Source organism: Brienomyrus brachyistius, chromosome 16 (genome assembly GCF_023856365.1).
Source record: "Brienomyrus brachyistius isolate T26 chromosome 16, BBRACH_0.4, whole genome shotgun sequence".
Classification (NCBI taxonomy): domain Eukaryota; kingdom Metazoa; phylum Chordata; class Actinopteri; order Osteoglossiformes; family Mormyridae; genus Brienomyrus; species Brienomyrus brachyistius.
In genome coordinates, this window is record NC_064548.1 from 1456490 (window position 1) to 1476646 (window position 20157).

Below are 20157 nucleotides of genomic sequence, written 5' to 3' on the forward strand. Positions count from 1 at the left end.
GCCATAAGGCAAAAGTGATAACTAAGGGGCGCGGGGAGTAAAACATCGAAATTTTGGGTCCATGGCCAGGAAACTCCCCAGGCCTTAATCCCATTGAGAACTTGTGGTCAATCCTCAAGAGACGGGTGGACAAACAAAAACCTCACAAATTCTGACACTCCAAGCATTGATTACGCAAGAATGAGCAGCCATCAGTCAGGATTTGGCCCAGAACTTGACTGTCAGCATGCAAGGGCAAATTGCATCGCTCCCAAAGAAGGGAAAGAAATATTGACTCTATGCATAAACTTAATGTAACTGCCAATAAAAGCCATTGACACATTATGCTTGTAATTATACTTCAATATACCATAGAGACACCTGTTTAAAAAAAATCTAGAAATATTGAAGCAGCAAACTTTGTGAAACCAATGCTTGTGTCATTCTCAAAACTTTTGGCCATGACTGTATACCGTCACACTGATCTTGCAGCCAAGCCTCAAAGCTTTACAGCTGCTATTAAAAGACAATAATTAAATAATTAAATACAATGAATTAAATTTATGATACTGAATAAAATGTGTGACTATGCCCCAGTTAGTGAAAGTGTGGTCTCTACTTCTAGACCTCAGAGGGTTAAATCCATGTCTGCTTGCTGAATGCGCACATTTCTTGTAGCACTTGACAGGGGTTGAACCTCCAATTTTATGCTTGCTAGTTAGCAATTTCCTGTCCAGGATTTTCCTAGGTCAACAGTATTGGTTAAAATGCATCATAAGGGAGCCTTATGTTCCCAGTTTGGGACAGACTGCAACCAGAGCTTGGGATCCCCCAGTGCGTGGGCTATAATGCCACCAGGCCTGATATCTCTGAATAGAAATATTTGTAGCTGAAGTTTATTGGTGATTTCATTTTCGTTGACGTTTCCGCTTTTTAACAACAGTATAAAGTGATGTTATTTGTTATACGAATCAACTCAGGGGAAACAAAAAAAATTACATTTTCTGGGTTTCCAAAGCTCAAGAATCTGGCATGAAACTCACTTGCAGACACACGCAGGGAATCTTATGGCAAATCTACATTATACCATTATAACCCTAAAATTAGCTATGTCAAAAGTGTAAATACAAAAGCAGACTATTTACATGGCTAGAACTGTTACACATGTGTGCAGACATGTCAGATCGAAAATTTCACTCCAGCCTGCTGGCCAAAGTTGCCAACCCCGCGTTTTATTTTGAAAACTAAAATGCACTGTTTTCGCCTGAAACGGCTTGTCATTCTATTTGCGTTGTTACTCTGGCAAATATAAAATGAATGAGAAAAACACATGCCATGTTTTATATCTTTTCGCCCATATCCTACTCTAATATTGATTAAAGTGATTTGTATGTATTTATATTAAAACGAGACTAATTTTATTACCGGTGTGGGATTATCGAAACCAATACTTAAATCCATGAACACCAAAATATATGATATAAGCAACTGTATTAGGGTTTTACGGCTTAAGTTAAGCACTTTATTTAAACATGCACAATTTCCACATTTTATTTATTTTCTCATTTTGAAATGCAGCCCTACTTTTATATAGAAAATGAGAAAACATACATATACGTTCAGTTCTATGTCACGTAACAATTAATATTGTCAAAAGGTTTTTGAATTGTACTGAATTTGTTTTGACAATCAGGTATTGATTACATGCAATGTGCACAAAACTAATAGGCTACTTAAATAAATATCACACTAAACAGACATTATGATCATCCGGACCTTTGCTTCAAGAAATTCTCTCAAACTGAACCTCTTTAAATTTTAGTTGAATACCCCTGCCTTATGCAAACTACATTAGTTCTGATAGGATCTTGTCTCAGGCAAACATTTTCCTCTCGCTTTTATTCGTTTACAAAATTCTCAATACACTTCGTCATAGTCTTAGGCCTCACAAAATCATTTTTATTTACCTATCGTCTAGTTTGTCTGAAAATAATTGTCGTTGGCGAAAATTTTGTTTATGAAAAATTTTCTTCAGTTAACACTGGTTTGTGCTAACCAGTGTACTAATCTAGAGCCTCTGTTCTGCCGCTGGTCTAAGTTAGTGCATATTACTGCAAAGCCCAAAACAAAAGTATACAATGTTAGGAAGGCTAACTTTAATGGTATGAGACAAACTAGAAACTGTAAACTGGAAAACGTTTAATAGCAAAACGGTTGAAGAGGCATGGTAATTTTTTAAAAGCACATTGTTGCAAGTGCAAGAGGACTTCATACCTGTTTCCAGGGAAACTAAATCTAGGAAACTACAACCAAGGTGGTTTATTAAGGAAATTAAGAATAAAGTCAGGAGGAAAAGGGCTCTCTTCCACAACTGGAAATTAGCTAATGAGTTTCAAAACTAAGCAGGAGCATCTAAGTCTACAGGTTGAGTTAAATAACATTAGACACTCCAAGAGGAATGTCGAAAGAAAAATATCATTGCAGGCTAAGGATGATAATTAAAGCTTCTTCCCATATTTTAACTCTAAAAGAGCTCTAAAAGCTGAAATCACTAATCTGCATGACAGTAAGAGGCTTAAACTGTAGGTAATTGAAAATAAAATTGATATAGTAAATGAGTTCAATGATTATTTTACACGGGTGTCCACAGTGGAGAACATGAGTAACTTACCACCATTTAGTACAAATACAGTGTCATCTTTGACCAATACATGTATAACTGAGTCTGATGTGGTACTAAGCCTAGCTAAGCTCAAAATAAATAAATCCTAGGGCCCTGATGGCATCTTATATAGATTGAAAAGAGATGAGGAATATTATTAGCCAACCTTTAACTTTAATATTCCAGAAATCGTTATCTGTGGGTGTGGTACCTTCTGATTGGAAGCATGCTAACATAACACCCATATTCAAAAAGGGGATAGAAGTAATCCAGCAAACTATGGGCTAATCAGTTTAACTAGCATTAATGGAAAAATAATGGAAGCTATAATCCAAGTGAAAATGGTAGATTACTTGGATGCAAATAACATTGAGGGATAGCCAACATGGATTTAGGAAGATCCTGTTTAATTAATCTACTCGAGTTCTTTGAGGAAGCTACAAGAGAAATTGATCGCAAAAAGGCTTACAATGTGATCTACTTAGATTTCCAGAAGGCCTTTGATGTTTTCCCCCACAAATGGCTCTTGCTTAAGTTCAAAGCTGCAGGGATTTTAGGAACTGTAGCAGCTTGGATCGAAAACTGGTTAACAGACAGGAAGCAGCAAGTAGTTATGAGGCACAATGTCACAGTGGGCCTGTGTTTTACATTTACATTTACAGGATTTGGCAGACGCCCTTAGCCAGAGCGACTTACATAAGTGCTTGAGACTCTGCGATGAATTTCCGATGCTAGCTCAATAAGGACCCAAGCTATGAATACCATAGTGTTCATAGTGGGGTACCACAGGGTCAATTTTGTAGTGGTGTAGCAGATATAGATCTAGCAGCGGAGAGGCTACAGCGGGATCTGGATTTAATTAGCGACTGGGCTGATGCCTGGCAGATGAAATTTAACATAGATAAATGTAAGGTACTGCGATGGGCTGGCCCCCCATCCTGGGATTTTTCCTGCCTCGTGCCCATTGCTTCCGGGATAGGCTCCGGACCCCCCGTGACCCAGTAGGATAAGCGGTTTGGAAAATGGATGGATGGATAAATGTAAGGTAATCCATGCAGGGAGCAGAAATATAAAGTACAGATATTTTATGAGTTTCACTGAAATAAAGGTAGCTGATGAGAAAGATCTCGGTGTGGCCATAAGTGGAAATTAGCGGCAGAACATTTTAAAATGCATTTGAGGAAGCACTTCTTTACACAGCGTGTAGTTAGAGTACGGAATAGTCTTCCTGCTAGTGTAGCACAGGTTAAAACGCTGAGTTCCATTAAATCTGAGCTAGATAAGATTTTAACAACTCTGAGCTATTAGTTCTCCCCAAACTAGCTTGATGGGCCGAATGGCCTCCTCTTGTTTATAAATGTCTTATGTTCTTATGTCTCATTCAAAAAAGGACACCGATGGTCTTCATAAACGGGTGACTGATTGAAGGCTGCCCTAGACAATTGAGGGGATCTTGGGGCACCAAAAACCACAGTTGGCCAAGTATCTAAGACAGTCCTGGGCCTTATTTAATAACACTGCAAAGTTTTTGCTTCTGGAACACTGTTGGGTGTTCCTTATATATTTTTGGCTGCTGATCACGAAAATCACATCCAGATTTGCCCATCATGTTTCATTGAAATCTTCAGTTTTGTTATGTATATTTCTTATATTAGTGTCCAAAATTTTTCAATTCTCTAAGACATATATCAACAATGTTTTGTACAGTCTGGGCATGTCCAGGCATGGAATCAGCCCAGATTGGAAACTATTCTGTGGAAGTTTGGAGCCTAGGCATGCTTGGCCAGGCCAGAGCCAGCTTGACACATTGGGTTAATACATACACACTATCAGGTCTGTATCATTTCAGAATATAGTATTGCCTCAGTAGCAATGTAATAAGTAAGCTAGATGCTATAGATGTTTGCAGTATGATTAGTGTCGGTCGATATGTCATAAGATTCTGCTATATTTTTTGGCAAATATATGCTTGCGCCTCAGAAATGCTCAGTGAAGAAGGCATATAATTTGTACTTCGGCTGTAAAATCGATGATCAAGACAAGGAATGGACAGCTCATATTTGTTGTGCGACAAGAGCCTGGCTCAGAGGCACTCAAAGAACAATGCCGTTTGCTGTCCCGATGATATGACAAGAACAAAAAGACCATGTGACAGACTGTTATTTCCATTTGACTAATGTGTCTGGTTTCTCTGGCAAAAACTATTTTAAAAAAGTCATTTTAAAACTCTAACCTATCTTCTGCAATGAGACCCGTGCCACATGACAACAGCCTTACAATTTCAATACCACCAGAGGAATGGTGTTTGCTGTCACCAAGTACGAAAAAAAAAAAAATGTTGTGCAGTGTAATTAGCATTGTCACAGCTACGAGATATCTGATTCTAAAAATGGCCACGAACTGCCTTCACAAAGTGGGGGATATACATTCGAGGGCCCAATAAAGCCCACAGGGCCCAAGTCATAATCCATCAGATGTCACCACCATGTTACTTGTCTGTTTTCTTTGACAGGACATGCTACTCATCCCAAAACTTGGAAAAAAGTAATACCATGACACAACAACATCACCAACGAAAAAGAATACCGTGATAATAATCTGAGGTCATATTGCCTGCCCCTAGTAAACAGTACCCTCAAAAGACCAGTCTCAATGTTAACAGTGAAGAGGCACCTCCAGGATGCTGGCCTTCTACACAGACTTGCAAAGAAAACTCTGTATCTCCAAATGGCCAATAAAAAGAAAAGACTGAGATGGGCAAATGAACACAGACACTGGACAGATGATGATTAAAAAAAAGTGCTATGGAAGTTTGAGGTGTTCAGACCAAAGAAGTGGAGAGTGCTTGACGACATCGGGCAAGCATTGTGGAGGCAATGTGATGGTCTGGGGCTGCTTTGGTGATGATATAGTGGGAGATTTATACAGCGTAAAAGGAATCTTGAAGAATGAAGGCTATCACTCCATTTTGGAATGTCATGCCATACCCTGTGGATGGTGTTTAACTGGAACAAATTTCATCCTACAAAAGGACAATGACCCAAACACAGCTCCAGACTGTGAGGAACTATTAAGGGAAGAAATAGCCAGTTGGTATTCTGTGTATAATGGAGAGACCAGCACATTCACCTGATCTCAACTCTTTTGAGCCGTCTTGACCAAATGGTACATAAGAAGTGCCCATCAAGCCAATCCAAATTGTGGGAGATGCTTTAGGAAGCACAGGGTGAAATCTCATCATATCACCTCAACGAACTGACATCAAAAATGCCCAAAGTCTACAAGGTTACAATTGCTGCAAATGGAGGACTCTTTGATGAAAGCAAAGTTTGAAGAACACAATTTTAATAAAATAAAAAAAAATCCTTTTTATTTTGCTATATTTCCCAATTCAAATTCATTTCATGTATGTTTTCATGGAACAGAAGACAATTCCAAACTGACCCCAAACTTTTGAATGGTAATGTGTTAGCAAGCAGCAGGGGCCAGAAGAATAAGCCCATGTGAGCAGTGTGCCAGTCTAAGCAACGTCATACCTGCAGGGGGGCATCAGGGAAGACACTATCCTTGCACTCTTCCTCCCCCGCTGTGCTCACAGAGATGGACACACTGGCTGCCTTGTCCCTCTCTGCCTTCCTGTCAATGGGAACCCACTCCCCGTAGTCTCCCTCACTCTCCTTCTTACGGTGCTGTGAACCTGAAGATACCGGGAATTCCTTGGCAAAGGCTGCCTCTGTCCTCACTGCTGGCTTCGCCAAAGGGTTCTGAATGGGGGGAGGAAAAGGATACATTACAAGAGGTGGGTGCAAGAGCGAGAACAGTGGAGGGGGGTTGGGACGGATGCTGTAAAATTAGGAAAAACAGACGTGCTCAGCTGAGTGAATGAGTAAGAAAGGCCTGCCAATGAAAGGAGCAACAAGGTGAAGAATGGCCCTAGTATGAAGAAAATAAATATTACTGTGGGGAATGTTCATTGTAAACTCTGGCCAAGTAACAACATCCCTAAGCCGTAGTAAGCTAACCCAGAAAGGTGGTGGGGTGTCACCAAAATATCCCCCACAGAGATGTTGTGTTCACTTTAGGTTCAAAGGCATGAAAAGACTTTTTTGAAACCATCATACATCAGAACCAGAGACATCATAAAAGGTGCTACAGGTAGCAATAAATGAAGTTTAATAGAGTATTTAAAGGATTTCGTAAAGGAAGTATTTTTAAAGCCTTATATACGCCAAGTAATTGAGATACATGCTCCCCACAAAGAAAGGTAGCGGGCAATACTGGAATATAAAAACGACATCTTAGGATGCAGCCCAATAGATGAAAATTCATAATGCATAATCTGGAATGTTCTGGGAGGTGAAGCATTACACTCAGGTTGAAGGAGATGCCCTTGCTCTCACGGAAGGCTCCTCCACCAGATGACTTCTCATCATCCTCATCATCAGACATATGTGGCTGAGCCACAGCCATTTCTTCCTTGCTCTCTGCGATCATCTTGCATTTCTGCAAAACAGGAACAAGCAGAGAGAGTGCCATCATTTCCATACCATGTTTATCATCATAAACATGCCTCTGTTGCCATAAACATCCAATCATCCATGCATCCATCCTGCCTGCACAGGAATAAAATTAGTTTGTTTTAGCAAATAAACAACCTTACAACAAAGATCAAGAGCCATTTTGCAGAGCTTGGCAACTTTGAACATGCTTGTTAACTTTAAACGTTTAAAAGTCCTACAAAGATTCCTTGCTAGGGCCGGCCAAGCTATCCTCTGACCTCTGTCAATTCCTTGATGCTGATGCTGTTAGCCTTCTGCGTAACCTTCCTCTTGACCTCCTCGATATTGGTAGTGTTGGGCATGGCAGTGGGTGAGGGTTTGTTGGTGATGCTAAGCAAATTAGGCATGTTGGCCAGAGCGCTCATGTTGGTCAGGGCAGCAGTCATGGTGGCAGCAGTCATAGTCGCCATTGCTGCATTCATACTAATGTTAGGCATACCCAGGGGCATTCCCATTGACAGATTCAAAGGCAGGGGCAGGTTCAGGGGGGAAGAAACTGAAGTGGGGGTGGCCTTAGGCCTCAGGCTCTCAGGAATGGGCATGCCAGCCTTGGCACACATAGCTGCAGCATTGGCCTTGGCAATTTCCAGAAGCTGCTCTTTGTCTGCCAGGAAGACAGCAGATTGACATTGTTAATATGGCTAATTCAGGTTGCACAAAATTACCCAAAAGTCAGAATTACCTCTACAAAAATCAAATGATGCATAACAATTATTAATAATTGTGCCCTTGAGAGGTAAAGTGGGCTATCCCACAAAAACAAAATTTTGAGAAAATGAGCTCCAAAGTATAAATGAAAAATAAAAATCAGTGTGCCTATACCCTACAATTGATATATAGCACAGGTAGCACAGATCTCAGTACATTTAAAAGATAGATAGACCCTCAATAATTAATATTAATCGTTTTTGACTGACGTGGAATAGCCCACTTTACCTCTCAAGGAAACAATTATACTCAATATAAATGATAAAATTCCTATAATTTATACAATGACTAGTACGTAAGCAAATTAATTTGATCAATAATTACACACAGTGCCCTGGCTTTGAGGAGAGTAGTTCGTACCTAGCTCAGTAAGGCGTGGAGGAGTTTTACTTGTGCTGCGACAAGTCCGTGAAGCAGACCTCTTTTTGCGAAGGATGACAACAGGAGAATGGCTAGGTTCACGTCTCCATCTGTCCCTGCGGTCAAATGAACGACTACGAAAACTACCTCTCTGTCTGCGGGATATGGAGCGAGACCTTCTAGACCGGGAACGGTGGTTACGATTTGGAGATCGTGAGCGCATCCTCCTCTTTCTAGTCTGGGAGAGAGATTTTGAATGTCTCCTTTTATCTGCAGATCTGGATCTTCTCTGAACTGCTGACCGGGACCGTTTTCTCCGAGGTGAGCGAGACTTTGAGTGCTTTTTTTGGACAGGTGTTCTGGACTTAGTCCTCTTTCTTTTGGTGGATCTGGAAGTAGACTTTGATCGTGACTTCTTCAGCTTAGATCTTGATCTCCTCCTCCTTGTGGTAAATTTAGATTTATTCTGACCCCAGGATTGAGAGGGGGACCTTTTCCTTCCAGGAGACCTGGATTTTGACTTCTTCCTCCGAGTGGTTGATACTGACTGCGAACGTCTCCTTCGAGGAGTTGAATTTGATCTTGAGTGCTTCCGCCGAGTAGACACCGACTTCTTTCTCCTTGAGCGAGATCTTGATTTTGAATGTTTTTTTCTTGAGGATGGTGAAACTGATAGGCCCTCTTTGAAAGGGCTTTTCTTTCTGTTTAAAGGAGATGTGGCTTCAGAATCCATCTTTTCCATCAGAGGCCCATCTTCTTTCAAAGTTGAGTGTGATACAGAATAATCTGCCTTAGTTTCAATTTCTGAACTGTCATTCTTGTTGGGAGACCTTGACCTTTGTTCATATGAAAGTGGCATATCAGACTCAGCCTTTATGTCTGTAAACAAGATAGGACCTGACATTTCAGGAAAACTATTTTTCAACCCAAGTGATAATGATTTGGGTGGCTCGTTAGACTGTGGAAAGCAGGACCTACACCCGAAATCAGACTCTTTGCCTACATCTTCAGATAAACTTGACTTGTTCCTATTCTGAAGATGGTCTTTAGAGGTCTCATGTGACAAGTCCCAAGAAGTCGATGGAGTCAGAGGAGTTTTTTCCATTGTTGGACATTTAAATTCTTCAGATAGCTCTGTCAGTGTGACAGCAGCTGAAGTGAAGACATTGAAACTTTCTGTTGCAGAAATAGGGTTAGGCTTTGCATTGCTGTCCACCAGAAAGGGTATTGGCCTCCAAGATCCAACAGAAGATGCTATTTTACTTGCATTATCAGTGCAAATTTCTTCAAAAGCATGTTCTAATTTAAGATCACTGAGATTTGCTGGAGTTTCTTCGTTTAGATGTGATCCCTTTAAACTCATACACTGGACAGTTTTGGCTGTAGATACTGCATCTTCTTCCTCTCTTTTGTCTGCATTACATCCCGAGGCATGAATTTCAGTAAGTGGTATGTCACTGTCTCCCAATTCTCTGGTAGGAGATCCTGAGACTTTCTTCTCTTCTGTTAGTAGTGGCCTCTTGTCACATGACAAAGTAAATCCTGAAATTGATCTACATTTTGATTTGCATTTAGTTGGAGATCTTGACATGGACCGTCTGTTCCTTTTGGGAGACTTTGACTGTTTTCGGCCACCACAAGGAGATTTAGAGTGACAATGTCTTATAGGTGACCTTGACTTCTTACTGCATGGAGGGGATAAGGTTTTAGATCTTCTTCGCCTAGCTCGTGGTGTTGATCTAGAATGCCTGGATCTCTGTGTTGAATGAGATTTAGACTGACGTCTTGTTGCAGACCTAGATCTGGAACAAATTTGTGTCAATGACCTGGACCTTGACCGTCTATTCCTCCTGACTAATGACTTTGACCTTGAATGCCTACGGATTACAATGGACCTAGACCGAGTTTGCCTGGTCCGCCTGACTGACCCGGAACAAGATTTTCTTGAATGAGATCTTGAGGATCGTGATCTAGAGTGCCTGTACCTTCTTGGTGGTCGAGACCTCCGGTTGTGCCGAGATCGTGACCTTTTAGATCTTGATCGTGACCTTCTGCACTTAGAAAAAGACCCTGAATGAGACCGATGTCGTTGTACAACAGATCGAGATTGGGAGTGATGTCTGGATCTTGACCTAGATCTCTTATATCTCATACAGAATCTGAAATATGAGTCTTCGCACTTCCTGGACGATATAGAACTGGATTTCTGTTCAGATCTTTTGACAGATGAAGTCTGAGATTTGCGTCTTCTAGATCGAGACCCAGAACGTTTCTTTCCAGAACTACGCCTTCTTCTTGAGGATGACCTGGAAGAAGAACAAACCCTTTGGGAATGAGATTTGTCAATAGTTTTCTTTGGGGTCTGGGAACAGCAGGGGCCTTTCTCTTTATTCACAGATTCACTGCTCTCTTCTGTGTCTTTTTGGACATAAGAATCCACCCTACCTTCTTCCTTGTGAGCATTTTCAACCTTAGGAACTATATCAGGCAAATCTAGTACTTGGGCAATATTCACTTGATTATCTATTACATTAGTTGCCACTATGGCTGTTGTCTGAGAAGAAACCACTTCATGAATGCCCACAGCTTCTGAATGCTCAGAGACTTGAACAAACACTTCACACTGGACAGGTGTCATTTCCTCTGAAAGCTTTTTTGGTGATTTTTTTGGGGGGCTCCCAAAGGATGAGCTTTCCCGATTTTTCTCCAAAGGGACAACAGGATAAGATATGGGTGGCATCTTTGAAGGAGACTTTGATTCCGATTCTGAACCAGAAAAGCTCTCTGATCTGGAACGAGGGGGAGATTTTTTTTCATGCTTCTCATCTTTCTTATTTTTCTTCTTCTTTTTTTTGGTCACATGTTTATGCCTTTTGGGTCTGCCATCCATTTCTTCCATGGGTTGGTCTAAAAAAATCGTAAAATACAAACAAAATTTATCTCAACATATGTAGAATTGTCTGCTTACACCCACACGTTGGCCATAAAATACTATATTTGTATTTGTATAATAGTTTTGAAGCAGGATACATGAAAAGAAATACAGCCCTTGATAAAAAAGTAGCCATACACTTCACTAGACATGCAATCTGAAAGACGTAAGAGTTCCACTTTCTGCGCATGTTCCATTTGTCTTTAGTTTACCCAGTAAATCTTAAGGTGCCACTTTAAAATGAAATAGAGCATGACATGTCTTGCCTGTTGGTACTCTTACAACAGCAGCCCTGTCGTCTTCTGCCACTCTCTCTCTGCCAGGACACTGACCCTTCACACTGCAGACAGAACCACAACACAGAAATGCACTTAAATGACGCTATATACTCCAAGTCGCAAACATATGACGGCTACACTATTATCTACTTTCATAGGGCTGAAACCATTACTTGATTAGTTTGATTCATAAAGAATTCAAGTTAAATTTTCCAGCTTGATTATATGCTTTATGACTATTATGTTCAGACTACAGCAGCTCATGGATATTAACTGAAACACCAAGACAGAAGCAGGTTGCAGTAGTAATGGTATAAAATGAAAATGGGAGAGACAAGGGATAGAAAGTGGCAGAAGCTATTCAAAGTTTGGGAGCATTTCAACTTGAGATTAACCCTCTGGGGTCGAGTGCATCATCGGCGATGCAGCGCATTTTTCGCATCCATTTCATTTTATATCTCGCTGAAATCTTCATGTAGAATCCTGAAAAAAAAAGCTGACTAAATCCGTAATATGTCTTTTCAAAACTTCATTTATCGGAAGTATTAAAAGTTTTTAAAATTAGGTTAAATCGGCAAAAAGGCATGTCACCTTACTTTGTTTTACCTGCATCGGGCCGTGTAGTGCCGCCTTCACCTGAAGATAGCTATTCGCATTCTAAATAGCAGCATTTCTGCATATTCAAATCGCATTCGCATAGTAATTAGATGAACACGGCAACAGCGAAACGCAATCCAGATACATCCCCGCCAGTGCCATTAAGGGGGGGGGGGGGTGGCCAGGTGTGAATGGCTCATACATACACATGAAAGTTGCTACATATTCAATGAAAGGAGCCAGAAATAATGACATGAGTTAGGTTTTTCTTATTTATTTATCCAACTGCATGTTGCAACTACACCATTTAGTCATCTTTGTGTAGTCAAGACTTTGGTGATCAGATATCTGGGATCAAAACAAACTGCCACCATTGGTTACTATGTACTTTTATAATGTTTCTGCAAGTGTTACAAGCTGTATTTTGCAATTTCTATACTTTGATGTCAAATACTTCACATAAATATGACATATTTACAAAGTACACTAAGATTAAGATAAGGTTAATGCCAAAACAAATATATAAGAAAATTTACCATGAATTAAGTTTATCATATTGAATAAAACGTGTGACCATGCCCCAGTCAGTGAAAATGTGTTCCTTACTTCTAGACCCCAGATGGTTAAATCGGCAAAAAAGTACACCATATCATCTTTCTTTGTTTTACCTACATCGGAGTGACGTAGTACACCATTTACTCAACTTCATGTATCAAGACTTTGGTGATCAGATATCTGGAATCAAAACAAACTGGCACCATTGCTTACTAATTATAAAAGTACAGTTTCTGCAAGTGTTCCAAACTGCATTTTGCCTTGTCTTTGACGTCAAATTACAAACTTCACATAAATCTGACAAATTTACAATACACATTAAAATTAAGATGAGTGCAATGCCAAAACAAATATATAAGAAATAATTTGCCATGAATTAAGTTTAAGATATTTCTAAAAATGTGTGATCATGCCCCAGTCAGTGAAAGTGTGTTCCCTACCCCTAGAGCCAAGAGGGTTAAAAGACAATAATTTACAATGCAATCACTGTAAAATTGAATTTGCATTTTGCAAGTTCTCAAGTTGAAATGCTACCAAACAGTGTGTATTGCCATATATTTTGACACTTACGGACAACTTCATGAGAATGGCTCTAGCAGGATCACAACTGACAGTATTTTTAACACGTGAATCAAGTGCAATCTGTGTTTTCACCATTTATATGAATTTTTTAGTAAATGTTTACCATAGCAGTATATAAAGATGATATGGCAGTTAATGCACTGGAGTGGAGTGGATTTCACTCTAATAAATGTTTTTTTTTATTTGCAAATTTCACACTTGAATAAAATACTTATTTTATCTGATTACTCAATCATAAAAATAATCAATAGAATACTATTCTATTATAAAAACTGATAGTTGCAGTCCTGTTTTTTTTAACAAGCTGATAAAACCCATATGGTTTTCAAAGGATGTATTAAAATTGTTCCGTAAACAGGAAATTTGCATTAATTTCACAAGTACCTCTTTCTTAAATTTAACATAAAAGTAACTTATAATGAACAGCAGAATATTCACAATAAGGCAAACATGCCAGACAAGCACACTATTCAAAATTGAAAACCAACCACTTCCTCTTCTCAACCTGTTTAATTAATCCTGTTCTTACAAAGTCTAGTAATATGTCCACCAACTCCAAATGGGAAGGTTTTGCAGTCCACAGAAGTAAAACATCCACTATTAGGTTGAATCTAGCACCATGTCAGCATAAGAATTTCAAGATCCCAAAACCTTGTCTTTACATGAGGAAACACAAGAGAAATTTGTCCTGGTTGATGCTGCGATGCTTGGCAAAGTCATATCACAACTGAAATCATCAACCTACTCTTTAGATTCCATTCCCATATCCGTTTTGAACATTACCAAAGATTTACTTACCATTATTAATTATTCTCTTCAGATGGGTGTCTTCCCTAATGCCTGTAAAACTGCCATGATTAAACCCCATCTGAAGAGAAACAATTTAGATGCCACATGTTTTAATGACTACAGACTAGTATCCAATCTGCCATTTTAAGTAAAAATTTACAGAAGCTTGCTTTTAATCAGTTAAATGGTTTTATGAATTCTCCCAATATTTATGAAAAATACCAATCTGATTGTCAGATCAACCACAGAACCGAAACAACACTAGTATAAGATTGTACATGATCTCAGGTCCAATGTGGATACAACAATAAGCTCAGTACTAGTACTACTTGACTTAAGTGTAGTCTTTCATTCAGTCATTTTAGGCAGACTTCAAACTATGATTTGCCTCTCTGGTATTGTTTTTAATTGGTTAAAATTAAATCTTACTAATATGAAAAATTCTCTAAGCATGGATGAATGTTAATATGAAAGGTGTAAAATGAACTGTGGTTTTCCCCAAGGATCAATTTTAGGTCCTATGCTTTTTAATATCTACTTGCTGCCACTTGGAGACGTCATCAGGAGACACAGCATCAGTTTCCATATTTATGACAAACGACTTTACATCGCCGTGTCCGGTGATGACACAAGGCCAAAAGTTATACTTTTCAACTGCATTTAGATATCAAGTTATGGATGGCCAAAAACTTTCTACAGCTCAATCAGGACAGAGATCTTGGTGAAACTCAGAAAGAAACTATGTGAAACACAAGCACGTCACATTAGAAGCACAACTAAGAGTGCATTCTATCATCTAAAGACCATTGCCAGAGTGTATCTGTTTCGCTTTCAAGCTAACACAGACACTAGTACATGTTATTACTTGCGGGATTGACTACTGAAATGCTTTACGTTCTGGTCTCCATAGGAAGAATAAATATCAAGTATACGATATAATATCAAGTTACTTCAACTCAGCCAGATGCCATACCTGTTTAATCTGGCTTTTGTTTGAGTTTTATTGATTTACTTTGTCTGCTTATCTATGCATGTGAACTTTTTTTTCTCTATTATTATTCTATCCCTAATGTTCCATTACTATTTTTATCCTTTTTATACCCCACTATTTCCACTTTTGTAGCTGCTTGTAGTTTTTCTCCTTTATTTATCGTTATATTTATCTATCATAACTTTCTTTTCCTGTTTAATTCACCAATCATAATTTTACTCACTATACTTAAACCTGCCTCTGACGTTTCCTCATGCAAATTTATGAGATGCATGACGGAATTTGTTTTTATTGCTAGCTCCTGTTTTTATTGTCGTGTGTATTCCTCTCTATTATTATTTACTTACTCATTTATAATTGTTTTTAATGCCCTTTGTCCCTATTTTACGTAGTTTGGGTGAGGGTGGCAGTAGGGGTGGGTTAATATCACTTTTTTAATAAGTAAAGCACTTTGTGTTGCATTGTTTGTCGAAAATAAGCTATATATATATACAGTCAGGTCCATAAATATTGGGACATCGACACAATTCTAATCTTTTTGGCTCTATACACCACCACAATGGATTTGAAATGAAACGAACAAGATGTGCTTTAACTGCAGATTTTCAACTTTAATTTGAGGGTACTTACATACAAATCAGGTGAACAGTGTAGGAATTACAGCAGTTTGTATATCTGCCACCCACTTTTTATGGGACCAAAAGTAATGGGACAATTGGCTGCTCCGCTGTTCCAAGGCCAAGTGTGTGTCATTCCCTCATTATCTAATTTACAAGGAGCAGATAAAAGGTCTAGAGTTCATTTCAAGTGTGCTATTTGCATTTGGAGTCCGTTGCTGTCAACTCTCAATATGAGATGCAAAGAGCTGTCACTATCAGTGAAGCAAGCCATCATTAGGCTGAAAAATAAAAACAAACCCATCAGAGAGATACCAAATACATTAGGTGTGGCGAAATCAACTGTTTGGAACATTCTTAAAAATAAAGATCGCACCGGTGAGCTCAGCAACACCAAAAGAGTTGCAAGACCACGGAAAACAACTGTGGTGGATGACCGAAGAAATCTTTCCCTGGTGAAGAAAAACCCCTTCAGAACAGTTGGCCAGATCAAGAACACTCTCCAGGAAGTAGGTGTATGTGTGTCAAGGTCAACAATCAAGAGAAGACTTCACCAGAGTGAATACAGAGGGTTCAACTAAAGATGTAAACCATTGGTGAGCCTCAAAAACAGGAAGGCCAGATTAGAGTTTGCCAAACAGTTTACAGTTCTGGAACAACATCCTATGGACAGATGAAACAAAGATCAACTTGTACCAGAGTGATGGGAAGAGAAGAGTATGGAGAAGGAAAGGAACTGCTCATGATCCAAAACATACCACCTCATCAGTGAAGCATGGTGGTGGTAGTGTCATGGCGTGGGCATGTATGGCTGCCACTGGAACTGGTTCCCTTGTATTTATTGATGATGTGCCTGCTGACAAAAGCAGCAGGATGAATTCTGAAGTGTTTCGGGCAATATTATCTGCTCATATTCAGCCAAATGTTTCAGAACTCACTGGACGGTGCTTCATAGTGCAGATGGACAATGACCTGAAGCATACTGCGAAAGCAACCAAAGAGTTTTTTAAGGCAAAGAAGTGGAATATTATGCAATGGCCAAGTCAATCACCTGACCTGAATCCGATTGAGCATGTATTTCACTTGCTAAAGACAAAACTGAATGGGAAATGCCCCAAGAACAAGCAGGAACAGAAGACAGTTGCAGTAGAGGCCTGGCAGAGCATCACTAGGGATGTAACCCAGCGTTTGATGATGCCTGTGCATTCCGGACTTCAGCCTGTAATTGACTGCAAAGGATTTGCAACCAAGTATTAAAAAGTGAAAGTTTGATTTATGATTGTTAATTTGTCCCATTACTTTTGGTCCTTTAAAAAGTGGGTGGCAGATATGCAAACTGCTGTAATTCCTACACCGTTCACCTGATTTGTATGTAAATACCCTCAAATTAAAGCTGAAAGTCTGCAGTTAAAGCACATCTTGTTCATTCCATTTCAAATCCATTGAGGTGGTGTATAGAGCCAAAAAGATTAGAATTGTGTCGATGTCCCAATATTTATGGACCTGACTGTGTGTGTGTATATATACATATATATATATATATATATATATACATACATATATACATACATACATATACATACATACATACATATATATACATACATATACATACATACATACATATACATACATACATATATATACATACATATATACATATATATATACTCACATATACATATATACATACATACATATATATATATACTCACATATACATATATACATACATACATATATATATATACTCACATATACATATATACATACATACATATATATATATACTCACATATACATATATACATACATACATTATATATATATATATATATATAAAAAGCATTTACAAGTAACAGTTAAAGAACAGCAGCAGCTAACCAGTGAAACTCCAGAGATCCCAGCTGCATTATAATCCTGCTACACTGCAGCGCACCGCTGCATTACGATCCCACATAAACTGTGACCCAGCTGGATTACAATCCTGCTACACTGTAGCGCACAGCTGCATTACGATCCCACATAAACTGTGACCCAGCTGCATTACAATCCTGCTAAACTGCAGCGCACCGCTGCATTACGATCCCACATAAACTGTGACCCAGCTGCATTACAATCCTGCTAAACTGCAGCGCACAGCTGCATTACGATCCCACATAAACTGTGACCCAGCTGCATTACAATCCTGCTAAACTGCAGCGCACCGCTGCATTACGATCCCACATAAACTGTGACCCAGCTGCATTACAATCCTGCTAAACTGCAGCGCACCGCTGCATTACGATCCCACATAAACTGTGACCCAGTTGAATTACAATCCTGCTACACTGCAGCGCACAGCTGCATTACAATCCCACATAAACTGTGACCCAGCTGCATTACAATCTTGCTTCACTGCAGCGCACAGCTGCATTACGATCCCACATAAACTGTGACCCAGCTGCATTACAATACCCCATGCAATGTGGCCCAGCTGCATTCTCCCTCAGGAAAGCACTTTACCGAGCATGACACTCTGCACCAGACTCCAGCCCAGATTCGGAGGTACCCTCTCTCTCCTCCTTGTGCTTCTTCTTCTTCTTGCTTTTGTGTCGCTTGTGCTTTTTGTTCTTCTTGTGGAGTGTCATGCTGCCCTCTTTGCTGAGAGCCACGTCCTCACTGGCTGTGTTCTCTGTGAAGCCAGCTTGTGTTAGCTATAAAATACTATATTTGTATTTGTAGGTCGTGTAATGCTTTAGCAGGACATGTGAAAAATTCTTTAGCCTTTAATAAAAATTAGCTGTACATTTTGCTAAACAGGCGATCTAAAAGATGTAAGAATTCCACTTCCTGTTCCATCTCTGAGAATCACTTTACCCAGTAGATTTTAAAAGTACCACATATCAGTAAGTCCTTGCTGATGGCCACAAACACAGTGGCTGTTTTCTTTGTGAAGTCAGCTTGTTTTTATCAACAGTGTGGATCATGTCAGCTACCAGACTAAATGTTTTATTGCTAACAGTCTCATAAATTTGGCATTTCTTGCTGTTAACATTTGAGGAAACAGACTGATATCCTTATGACAACAAACAATTTTTAAAGAAATTGAAGAGATCATTTGCCTGTGCCCATAACTGAAAATCCAGACAACTCACCTGTCTTCTCAGCACATTTTGCCACTTCAGCAGAACATGGGTGTTCACATACATCCCCGTGATTCTCCATTACCAATGCAACCTCTTTTCCAAAGCCTGTTTTCTTCACAGAATATGGCACACTGCCGTTTGAATGTCCCTCGGCGGTCACTCTACAACACACAGCACAACGTAAACAAAGAGGGACCAAGCGTGCTGCTCCAGGAATGGAGACTGCTGTATGGAAACATTCTGAATACCACAGAGACAATGCTGAGTAAAAACAAGTGATTTGTCGGCACAGCTATGTGTCTGTTACAACTGGCGGCAAACCCACCAACTTATTTAACAGACTGTTGGTAGATACCTAAATAATAGTTGGGCGAAGTTCATTTAGGGCAAATGAAACCTATTTTTATTTAAATTATATTGGAATATTTATTGCAAAAATTTGAAATATTACAATGTGAACCGTATCTAGTTTCATTTAGCTATTGTCAATCCACACAATATTTTTACAAGAAAACTATTATATGGTTATTATGTAGTACATTATGCATTACCTAAGATGATGTGGCGCCAACTTTATTTTAGCAGTGATTATCTTGAGACAATGTAAATTAAGCAAAATGATTAAAAGAAAAGTAATGAGAAGAGAGTTTAGTATACTCTAAGATGCTGAAATGCAAAAAAACTTATTTATGGCTATCAAAGCAGACAGTCTTCTGAATGTCTGAATTTTCATTCACTTTTAATGTAAAATTTCTACATATCTATTGCTGTTTATTTGGACCTTCATCAGTTATGCTATGAATGATATAAAATTATCGGTTAGCTAAATTTTAAACAAATTCAGACCCGTTGATAAAGTATTGATAAGCAACGCTGCTTGATAACACAAATCAAGCCCATCACTTCACAGAAACATACGAAATGCAGCTGATCTTACGGTAGGCTGTAACATTCATAAAAGTGTCTAACAAATGCACAGTTTTAGTTAACAGAACATATTCATGCTAATATTCTAGTCATGACAGAGATCAGGGCTTACTCGGAGGAAATTTCAGGTGTTAGTGTAGAAAGGAACAGGTCAGCTGCTGCAACATATTATTGTAAAAAAGGGAGATACAGACACGCCTTACTTAACAACAAAGCTCCATTCTTACGACTAAGTCATTAAGCCAAATGGTGGATAAGTGAGGATCCATCCCTTACAGATATTTCAAGCATACTGTACTGAGAGTGGGTTTGGGTCAACCATCTTCAGGTATTGTTTTAAAGTCACCTTTGCACCATTTATAACATTTGAGTATATAAGAACACATTTGCACTGCTAAAACTGATTGCCACATGTATCGCTTTTAATAATAACAACTGATATTTTGTTGATCCCCGAGGGGAAATTGTCTTTACGTCTCCCTCAACTTGCTCT

At 39.1% G+C, this 20157-nt stretch overlaps 1 protein-coding gene across 8 annotated transcripts in view; it reads right to left on the reverse strand.

The window, feature by feature from the left end:
* Positions 1-20157, reverse strand: part of LOC125709939 (protein SON-like) — a 41677-nt gene that overhangs the window by 13307 nt on the left and 8213 nt on the right. For all 8 annotated transcript variants that reach the window (XR_007382879.1, XR_007382877.1, XR_007382880.1 and 5 more), the window contains exons 2-8: positions 18747-18898; positions 18115-18283; positions 11467-11540; positions 8269-11175; positions 7419-7804; positions 7010-7144; positions 6178-6405 (exon numbers count right to left, since the gene is read on the reverse strand). Coding sequence is in view for 4 of the 8 variants with exons in the window: in XM_048979013.1 (XP_048834970.1) it covers positions 6178-6405; positions 7010-7144; positions 7419-7804; positions 8269-11175; positions 11467-11540; positions 18115-18283; positions 18747-18898 (4051 nt within the window). In the remaining 4 variants the exon portion in view is untranslated. The remainder of the gene's footprint in view (positions 1-6177; positions 6406-7009; positions 7145-7418; positions 7805-8268; positions 11176-11466; positions 11541-18114; positions 18284-18746; positions 18899-20157) is intronic.